Raw genomic sequence first — 10,858 nt, forward strand, 5'->3', positions numbered from 1 at the left:
ACAATAACATTTTAGTCATTCTAGAGCAGAACGCTCTTAATCAGATTGGACATTACAATTAGTAGTAACAAATTCATTCTTAAGATAGCTTTGTCGGACAACCACAGACCGTATATCGCAAGAGTCAATATTAAGTACACACCTTTCCGCTACAACTACAAACAGGAGTAGCTGCCAGCAAGAGTCATGTGCTAGTGGAGAGGGCCGCGGGGGTGTCAATGCAGTGCTCAATGAAAGACAGTATTTTATTAAATTTAAAAAATGGGGGGGTGCTGTTGTGTTTCTTAAGATATTCCTTGAAGCGAAGTAGCGGACAGGTTCATAGAAAAGTACTGTAATTCTACAGGATGTATCCATACTGAATCGTAGTACCTTGTTTACTACTCTCAAAGATCGCTCAGTGAAACCCTGCTCAGAGTGACTCTGCTTTCACAGGAGGTATTGTCGAAAGGTCAGAAAAGACAGAGGTGGTTTTAAGGGGTAAAATATCTGCAGAGAACATTTTAACATGTTTTGTGAAATGCTTCTGCAACGTTTGTGTCTCCACATGTTTTGCAATGTTTTTGTCTCACCAAAATGGAGTCCAAAATGGTAATGGAACCATGCGTCTGGGTGCAGCCGTTTACAAGTGATTCTGTGCTAAACACAGTCAGCAGAAAGAGAAAGAGCTGTGTAATTGGGACGTCCGGCAGCCTAATCAGAGAGGCAGATCTGATGGGGAGATAGAGCAGGGATGGGCTTCCCCTAGGTGGGGAGGGGGAGAGGGACATGGAGGTCACTATGGAGCCCCTCACTGTGTGTGTGTGTCTCTGTGTATCTGTGTCTGTATCTGTGTGTGAGATTGAGATAGATGGCGAGAGATACACAGTAGAAAGGCAGAGGACGAGAGAAGAGAGTAGAAGAGCAGTGCTGTAATTGTGTTGTTGTTGGTTAGTGTGATCTGAAGGGCCCCTGAGGTTGTGTAAGTAGTCTGTCTTATCTCCCCCAGGCGCCACATGGGTGACCTAGGTCAGAGTGTCCGGAACACTGCTGATCAGCCTGAGTGTAGCTAGGCCTGGGGACGGGAGTGTGGGAGCAGGGTGCTGGGTAGTGGGAGTGGTGGAGGTCTGGGAGGAAAGGGAGCAGGAGAGGAGGGAGGGAGGCAGTGAGACACATGTAGCGAGGTTACTTCAGGCCCATGCGTTTGTGTATGAACTACGATCTACTAATATATCTACTGACTTCTCACTAACCTATCTGCTCTAGTGTTTCAACTCTTACAGTACATGACTTGCCATGTTTTGTGTCTATCCATCCTCTCAGGTGTTGCTATGGAGAAACAAGCCTCTGGTTGCCGTGGGCAACGAGACAGACAAGGAGCCCACAGAGTGGACTCCACTGGTCATACATGTGAGATGATACAGGTTGTGTGTGTGTGTGTGGTTCAATTTCACTTCATATTAGTGTGTGTTTGTTGTGTGTGAGAGAGAGACATGTATATCTATGCTTGTCCTTATCATTCCATACATCTCCCTCTTTTCCATTGTCCTCTTAGTTCAGCTGTTTTGCTGCAGTCCCCAGTGTCCCAAGCCTTCCTGTGGAGCAGCCCACTCTGCAGGGGCCGGGGCCTCTCCCAAGGGCCAGGACCGGCCCACTGGTCTCACTGCAGCTGTTTGTTACAGAGGGCTATGAGCAGAGGCAGACCGGTCCTTGTGCCATCACTGCTGACAACCGTGTCTATGTGGAGGTGAGTTTTCCTAGCTACGTGTGTGTGTTTAATTGTGTGTCTGCCTGCCTGTCTGCCTGTCTGTCTATCTGCTGATGTAGCTCCTGCTGCAAGTACTACTTGTGTTTCTCCCTCTGCTAGTCTTCTACAGTATCAGCTGCCTCAAGCCCAGAGCAGACTTCCTCCAGAAGGCTATTATAATCACATCTAGATATGTCACAATAAGTCCTTTCTATAAGAACTCTGTAGCCCTGCTATTACAGCACTAGAGCACAGCAGGTTATAACAGAGTACTACAAATTACAGTACTAGTGTAATTACAATACTTATTACACTCTACTTACAAAATATCAACTCAGTAATAAGACCATGGTAAAGTAATGTATTACCCATATTTTCTCTGACTGTTTTTGCCAAGCTTTCCGCCAAGGGGGCCCTCGGTGGGGGTGTGGAGGTGCGGTCCTGCATGGTGTCTCCCCTATCAGACCCCCGTCTGTCCCCTGGCTGGTCAGTCATTAGAGACGGCTGCTCCGCTGACTCCTCACTGACACTCAGCAACATGACACATGGCCAAGAGGATGAGAAGGAAGAGGAGGATGATGAGGAATATTATGAAGAGGAAGAGGAGGTACCTAGTGGCCTGTCGTTCAGGCATCCAGGAAGGGCTTGGAGGAACAAAGTAGGATTGAGAAAAAGAGAACACGGTGGGAAGAGGGGACGAGGAGGACGAGCCAAAAGGAAGGAGAGCGATGGAGGAGAGGAGGACCAGATACACAGACTGAGGTTCAGTTTTGTCCTTCGGCCCATCTACAACAACTCTGTCCAGTTTCTGCACTGTCGCATCCGTCTGTGTGGCCCTGAGTCAGTGACCCAGGGGCCTCCAACGGCCATAATACAGAGTGGCTGTCCAAATCCCTGGGGCCTCCGTATCCCTGCCCTCGTATCTAGACTATCCAGCCAACAGGTACAGTACATGTTCTATATTCATAATGACTAGTAGTATTAATGACTAAAAGTAATGACTTACCCCCCCACACCCACCCCCTGCAACAAAAAAGCACCATTCTGCACTAACTGTCATTTTTATTCAGACATTTGGAATAACACAAATAAATAATCATAACATTTATAACTATATAAATATAAAAATATACACAAAAATAAGACTGAGAAATATCAAAAAGAAGTAACAAAGACAAATAGAAACAAATTTGTGTTGATTTGGCACACGAGCGTCAATACATTACCCATCCCCCAACACTGTCAACCAAGAGTCAAGACTACATTACCCATCCCCCAACACTGTCAACCAAGAGTCAAGACTACATTACCCATCCCCCAACACTGTCAACCAAGAGTCAAGACTAAACCAATTCACCTTGGTGGTGTGCAGACTGGTTTTATATTATTCTTAACGATTTCACACAAACCAGAAAAAAATGCAACAATATGTCTGTGAAACTATATATTCACAGTATTATGAATTAATTGTGGTTTATTTAGTAGCATTTCGTAGTGTGACTGATTTTACTAATTGCATTAGTACTGTACAAAGTTAGAGGTGAGCTATTTGATAGATTCCACCGCTCCCCCTACCTCGGGCTTCCAGTGGGGAGACCTGAGGTCAACCTACCCCCGTCCCCCTCCCCATCTCGTACTTCTGAGTGGGGAGGGCCTTCCCAGGCCTGCCTAGCTCATAAACTAGAATCAGGGCGCCCYRTCCGACAAGGTTAATTGACCCACAGTCCCACACGGTGACATGATATTATTGACGTGACTTGCAAAAGAGCGATAGAAAACCAATCGTGCAAATGTCACCATTCCCCAAAAATTTGTGCGGGCACCCCGTGCCGCTCACGGCAAGATGCCGCTCTGGGTGGCTGCCCATGTTGCCTATACCTAAATCTGCCACTGCTTATCCTCCTCTCTTCTCTCTGTCAGTGTGAGTACAGAAACTTCTCCAGACCCATGCTGGTCTATCAGCCTGTTGGTGTGGCCAGACAGCTGGCGCCACCTGCTGGTGAGTAGTAGATGGTCATTGGTGGTGTGGTCCACCTCATTACATGGGCCTGAAGTAATTCACTTTCACTCTGTGTAAAAGGGTGTTTCTCTCTTCTTATCCAACTCTCTCTTTCTCTCTCTAGGTCAGAGAGGTCAAATGCCCAGTGTGTCTCAGCTGCCCAAGCCTATCCCAGCCCACAGCAGTAAGTAACTTTAACCCTAGGCTCAACCCTAACCCTAGCTTCATGTCCTCACCCGGTTCAACCCTAACCCAGCCTCAACCTACCCTAGCTTCATGTGCACACCCTGGTTTAACCCTAACCCTCAACCTTAACCCTAGCTTCATGTCCACACCCTGGTTCAACCCAAACCCTCAACCCTAACCCTAGCTTCATGTCCACACCCTGGTTCAACCCTACCCTCACCTAACCCTAGCTTCAGTGCACACCCTGGTTCAACCCTAAACTCAAAACAAACACAATAACCCTAGCTTCATGTCACACCCTGGTTCAACCATTAACCCTAGCTTCATGTCCACACCCTGGTTCAACCCTAACCCTAGCTTCATGTCCACACCCTGGTTCAACCCTAACCCTTGCCTCAACCCCTAACCCTAGTGGTTCAACCCTAACCCTAGCCTCAAACCTAACCCTAGCTTCATGTCCTCACCCGGTTCAACCCTAACCCTAGCAGTTCAACCCTAACCCTAGCCTCATTCCTAACCCTTGCTTCATGTCCTCACCCGGTTCAACCCTAACCATAATATCAACTCCCGGGTGTTCCTACATGTGTGTATTCTCACAACAGTGATAGTAACTGGGATTTGGCTTAACTACTACTTTTCCCTCCCATGTTTTTGTCACCCAGGCTCTGGGGTAGACACAGGCTCAGTGTTGGGGATTGTGTTTGTTGCTTTCCTTATGGGCATCAGCCTGATGGGGGCGCTGTGGTGCATCTACTCTCACACAGGTAACCACACAGGACAGTTCCTAAAGTCTATCCTGGACCAAAGGCCAAAATACTGAGCTATACCACCATATTCACAAATAAACAGAGAACATTCTATACCTGCTGCTACTTTATTTATAGTTATATGTACATATCTACCTCAATTACCTCGTACCCCTGCACATCGACTCGGTTCCCCTTATATAAAGCCAAGTTATCTTTACTCATTCTATTATTTCTCTATTTTCCTTTCTATCTGTGTTGTTGGGAAGGGCTGTTAGTCTATACTGTTAGTGTAGACTGTTAGTGTAGACTGTTAGTCTACATCTGTTGTTTGACGAATAACATTTGATTTGACCTAGTGTAAGAAAAGATACTATTATAACTTTCTTATGATTTTTGAGAGAAATAATGGGTTTATTCACCATGTATAAATGTTAGTGACACACTTGACATGTGATTGGTTGCAGGGGCTCCTCCACCAACCAGAAGAGGGGGCCTGATCGAGAATACTAACCCTGCCTTATTAGACTCTTCCAACAGCTCTGTGTAGAGGTGAGATGGAACGTGAGCAACACACACAGCAGCTGGGGGACCACAAAGTAAAGAGTGTCAAATTTAGACTAGTATTCTATAGACTTATCATGGTGGCACTAGCGCCCTTTGTGAATTAGTCAAGCACCTGCAGATTGCAATAGTGATATCTCGTATCATGTGTAAGAAATACAATATTATCATTCTCTCTCATTTTCAGTGTTTCCTCTGGTAAATCTGAGACCGAGGGTAAAGTGGGACAGAAGATGAAACACCTGGTGTGTGTCTGTGAGTGTGTCAGACCTGGGTTCAAATACATGCATATTTAAGGGGGGGGGGGGCGGTGCAACTCAATATTAGGAAGGTGTCCATAATGTTTTGTATACTTGGTGTACACTTTTTGAAGCAATGAGATGTGTAAAGGTCTGAAAGACTGAGACTACATGAATGTCTACAGGTACATGGCCTCAGCAACTCCTCAAAGTGTTGGACGAAATACTAGTCAGTGCATTTGATCCATTATACTGTATCTACAATGTCATAACCTGGGCTCATAGAATGGAATGGTGTGATTACTGGCTATAGGATGGGCATATATCTGAACCTAGCCTAGTCTAATGTTACAACAGAAACAAGCACTACAGAGTTTAAAGAGGAGGAACACATGAAGTCAAAAGAATATGTGTGAGGGGAATTGCCATTATACAGATCCTTATTGTATATATCTATGTTGTAATTGTGACCCTTTGTTTGATATTATCTGTGCTGTTTCTATTTAAATTAAATATCTGTGACTGAGTTTTTGTGTTTGATCTTCAAATAAATTGCGGGTCAGAACAATGAATGACACCCCAGAAATTCTAAACTTAAACAGAGTATTTCATTTTTATATCTAAATCCCTTTTAATATATACTCATGCTGACCAGGCTGTGACACTGAAAATATACAGTCACGTTGTCTCATCATAATTGTGGAGCGTCATTTCAACATAATCATTGTCTCTCTCTGCTCGTACTGCAGTCAGAGACATTATTTTTATCATGTTCCACATGGCCTGAATGTATGTTATTATCCCCTTGGGTGGGCTGCCACAGGGAAGTGAAAATGGGAGCTACAATTGCAACGGCTCTCTGAGGAAAATGGCCAATTACCGTGGGAAATAGGGGTTTGCTTTGTCACTCTACAAAGCACCTTTTTTTAATAAGGTGTCTTTTAGACATACAGCACAGTAGAGTCCAGGGCCTAAAGGGCCTAAAGGGCCTAAAGACCAGGGCCTAAAGGGCCTAAAGACCAGGGCCTAAAGGGCCTAAAGACCAGGGCCTAAAGACCAGGGCCTAAAGGGCCTAAAGACCAGGGCCTAAAGGGCCTAAAGGGCTGGATTCAATCCGTAGCGTTAAAGCGTGACTGACATTTAAAGGCAACGTTTCCGTGTTGGCGGAGACAGCGTTCATGGTAAACGTTGCATATGTTGGCTCAATCGAAAATGACCTTTACATTTCAACCGGCTACAACGCTGATCTTCTGCGCTATGGATGGAATCCAGCTCGTACACTATATATGACATTGCTAGAGATGTTAACAAAGTGATCAGGTGCCCTCAAGGCACTATCCAAATGGTCAACCAGAAAAGCTGTGAGCGAACGCAAATCCACAAAAACAAATGCCCAAATAACTTGAACATAAGTAATGCTGTGCTTAGCTTCAGTCACTGATCAAAGTACCATATAAAAACGGAACTGCAAATACCGGTCAACAATCTCTTTACAAAGCACTAATTCTTGTGCTACATACAGTACTTGTGTAATACAAATCTCCATTATACCCGTGGCCTCAGCTCTGTGTGTACACGCTGCTATGAAAACATTGTGTCTCCTGGTGGCGCTGTAGGTCCAGTCTGCGCTGGAAGCTGCTTTGGCAGTGCGTGCAGCTGAAGGGCCAGTAGCTGCTGTGTTTACGGCTGTGYGTGATGAGGTTGGAGCTCTGGCTGAAGGCCTTGCCACACACCTGGCACACATGGGGCTTCTCACCTGAGACAGACAGGGACAGARAGCAGGACATGACATGGAATTCAAGAAGAGAGATACTCTGTGACAGTAGCCAGTGTGTAGGGCAGATTCCTAACTTCAGATGTAAGTGACCTTTGCACAATGTGTATGTCAGTTGTACTATATTGTACACACACCAGCTGATCTATGTTCAACACARACTATGCTCATTTGTGTATGTGTCCTTACAGTGTACCTCCCCGCACCTCAAATCAAATAAATGTAGCGAAATGCTTGTGCTTCTAGTTCCAGCAGTGCAGTAATATCAAGTAATCTAACAATTCCCCAACAACTACCTAATAKYCACAAATCTAAAGGGATGGAATTAGAATATGTACATATAAATATATGGATGAGCGATGGCCGAGCAGCATAGGCAAGATGCAATAGATGGTATAAGATACAGTYTYTACATATACCTGTGTGTATGAAGGTGTGTTTCTTCATGTCTGACTTCTGGTGGAACCTCTTGCCACAGTACTGGCAGGGGTAGGGCCTGGTGTCAGAGTGGATGAGCAGGTGGGTGGACAGGGTGGAGGAGCGCTTGAATACCTTCCCACACTCCTTACAGCTATAGCTACGCTCCTGGGACACACACATTCACAGAGATGTGGTTAGYATTTTGCCATTTAGTATTTTTATATAGTTTGTGTTGGGAAGTGGAGAGACCTCCACCAATGTACTTCTGCCAGATATACCTTTGGTCTTCCGTACATGCCCAGAGATTGTTTGAACTCGTAGGGGTGCTCTGGGGCTTTGGCTGATGTGGCCAATGGAACTGCATGCACGCATGCACGTGACCTGAGTAAATGAGTCTTCAGTACAGCTCCCGAGGACAAGACCTGAGAAAAGAGAAAGCTAAGAGTAACAGCAGATGTAGCGCATACTCCCAGAGATGTCAACCATATTCAACACAATTACCCCTCACAGCCTCAATTKTCACACCAAACAAATCTGCTGTTATGTCATTTTCTGACATGTCACAGAGCCCTGTCGAGTACAATTTCCACCACTCTACCGTCACTCTTGTCTCAGGTCACAAACACCAAACAGTATCTCATTTATTCTATTTTAGTCATGCCTGAAGGGGGTTGCATGGTTTGGAACCACACACTTTTGGTTGATACACCCTATAAGGGCGGATGTGCTGTTCTGATTATATTGTAATTCCTGACCCTTGCTGGTTCTTCTTACCTTTTCACAGAGGGGGCATGGGCTGGTGGAGTTGAGGTCCATATGTGGCCTGTGGCTCAGTAAGACATGGACCAGTTTCTCCAGCTCCCTCTCTCTGTCAGGGCCCCGGGGCCAGTGTAGGGACCAGGGCAGGGCAGACTCGGATGGCTCCACACCATCGTACCCTCCGGTTTCTGTGGAGTAAGTGGCATACTAGTAGATTGAGTTTGAAATAAAAAAAGTATTTTTGATTTGATAAAGATAGTTATGACAATCAAATTGAGGCAATGTGAAGTGTTTAACGCGATGGAATACAAATATAACAAATATCTACATCTACTTATTTATTATTTACAATAAATAGAGTGTAGAGCCATAAAGTCAGGATCAGTCGGGTACCTGCAGACCAGCTGGTCCAGAGGTCAGCTGGTGAGGTGCTGTGTGGTCTGGTTGCCATGGCGTCCCAGCTAGGACAGGGGTAGTCCAGGGTGTCCTTGACCTCTGACCCTGAGCACAAGTTGCCCTGGTCCTCCTGGAAGGGGCTCCGATGTGGGGACCTTACTTCCTGCCACACCCCGTTCTGCCTGTCGTGATGATTTGTATGAGGTTGTGGCTGGTCAGGGTTTGTGTGTCTGGTGCCTTTAGAGAAGCAAGGGGGATGAGATCCTGGTCTCTTACTCTTGACCAGGAATGAGCGAGGCATGACAGAGCTGAGGCAAGGGGAAGGTGGCTAGAGTGAGAGAGATAAATACCTACAGAACAGACAAGAGACGAGGAGTCATTCGAAATTCACTTAATGACAGATTCTTTGACAAAGTGTTCCTCTGTATTAAAGAACAACAACGAACTAATATTATTTCTAGATTTTTCATTTCATTTTTCTACAAATACCAATGCCCTAAAGGCATACATTGAGTATACCAAACAATAAGAACATCTTCCTAATATTGAGTTGCACTCAATTTGTCGGGGCATAAGGTGTGGAAAGCGTTCCACAGGAATGCTGGCCCATGTTGACTCCAATGCTTCCCACAGTTGTGTCCTTTAGGTATTGGACCATTCTTGATACACACGGGAAACTGTTGAGTGTGAAAAACCCAGTAGCCTTGCAGTACTTTACACAACCGGTGCACCGGTCCTTCTACCATACCCTGTTCAAAGGCACTTAAATATTTTGTCTTGTCCATTCACCCTCTGAATGGCACACATACACAATCCATGTCTCAATTATCTCATGGCTTCTTTAACCTGTCTCCTCCCCTTCATCTACACTGATTGAAGTGACATCGTTAAGGGATCATAGCTTTCACCTGGATTTACCTGGTCATGTCATGAAAAAAGAACATGTTCCTAATGTTTTGTACACAGTATATTTATCCACAGAATCATTCACCTCACTTACAGAATTTCTGGAGAATGTGAAATTTGTTGGGATCGTAATGACATTTTTCTGAAATTAAGTAATGGACATAAAATAGTTTATAAATATGTGTTTCTAATGTAAGAGATTGCAAAATTAGAGATAATACATCTTTTGATAACATTACCTTTCATTAATGAATTTTCCACGTAATGTAACATAGTCATTCATCACATTTTTTAAAACTCTATTATCTCTAAAATTTGCTCTGTGAAAATGTACAATTACAGATTGGCACACATTTACACACATCACACTTATAGTAAGCTGTAATGTCACTCATGTTGCTCTGCGTTAGTATTCCTCATCTTCGTATGTCAATGTGAAACACACACACCTGTTGATAAATATTCAGTTAAAATGCCAAAGCCTGTGGTTTGGGTAAGAAATGCATCATGGCCACCTGCACACTGTTAAAAAAAAACATTTCAAAAGCAGGTCTTTCTCTAAGGACTACCCTACACRGGCATTGTTTKAAGTCAAGCAATTCAAACTGAAATCTCACGATCTGTTGTGATAAATACATTTTAAGTCTCTATAAGTTTTCAAACGTTTCTAAATATGACATACGAACCCAATCATTCATAAAATAGCATACAATCCTACCATACAATGCAATCAAATTACAAATGCAACATATTTCCTTTTCAATTCTCCTAATGATATTCACAATTCTACACATTATCAGAATATATTTTTGTACCATTGATCACCTAGCTGTATATTAATAAACGACACAAACTTTTGCAAAAACAATAACCTATTTTGGTCAGTTTTCAGTCAAGCTCAATCCTAAAAATATCTAATATGTTTTATTGCTCGTCAGTTAAATGTATTAAAATTATTCATATCTGTACTGAATTGATCCTCAAATTCAATAAAAATCATGCAAAACATTAAACACCAATCTCATATTATAAAGTTGAAATCTTGATAGAGGCTGAATTCTTTAACTTACCACTTGTATGCACAGTTGAATCTGGAGTGTTTGCTATCTCTTTGTTGTCAGTAACATCCCCTTTTCTTTACCC

General features: G+C 43.9%; 2 protein-coding genes across 2 annotated transcripts in view; one reads left to right on the plus strand and one right to left on the minus strand.

Annotated features, from left to right (window-relative positions):
* LOC112074355 (transforming growth factor-beta receptor type 3-like protein) overlaps positions 1-5,797 on the plus strand; it is a gene marked incomplete at its 5' end in the record, with an annotated part of 9,602 nt that extends 3,805 nt beyond the window's left edge. The window contains 8 exon segments of the mRNA XM_024141544.2: positions 1,303-1,389; positions 1,535-1,726; positions 2,124-2,669; positions 3,647-3,725; positions 3,850-3,909; positions 4,574-4,675; positions 5,125-5,209; positions 5,409-5,797. Of these exon segments, the coding sequence (XP_023997312.2) occupies positions 1,303-1,389; positions 1,535-1,726; positions 2,124-2,669; positions 3,647-3,725; positions 3,850-3,909; positions 4,574-4,675; positions 5,125-5,207 (1,149 nt within the window).
* A 550-nt stretch (positions 5,798-6,347) lies between these two features.
* On the minus strand, positions 6,348-10,858 carry LOC112074354 (zinc finger protein Gfi-1b). The gene is made up of 6 exons (XM_024141543.2): positions 10,786-10,858; positions 8,807-9,159; positions 8,429-8,601; positions 7,933-8,076; positions 7,654-7,819; positions 6,348-7,216 (listed from the first exon to the last, which is right to left on the minus strand). Exons 2-6 carry the CDS (start codon positions 9,108-9,110, stop codon positions 7,020-7,022), a joined length of 984 nt encoding a protein of 327 aa, XP_023997311.1. The 5' UTR covers positions 9,111-9,159; positions 10,786-10,858; the 3' UTR covers positions 6,348-7,019.

This window comes from Salvelinus sp. IW2-2015, unplaced genomic scaffold, assembly GCF_002910315.2.
Source record: "Salvelinus sp. IW2-2015 unplaced genomic scaffold, ASM291031v2 Un_scaffold2602, whole genome shotgun sequence".
NCBI classification, from domain to species: Eukaryota; Metazoa; Chordata; class Actinopteri; order Salmoniformes; family Salmonidae; genus Salvelinus; species Salvelinus sp. IW2-2015.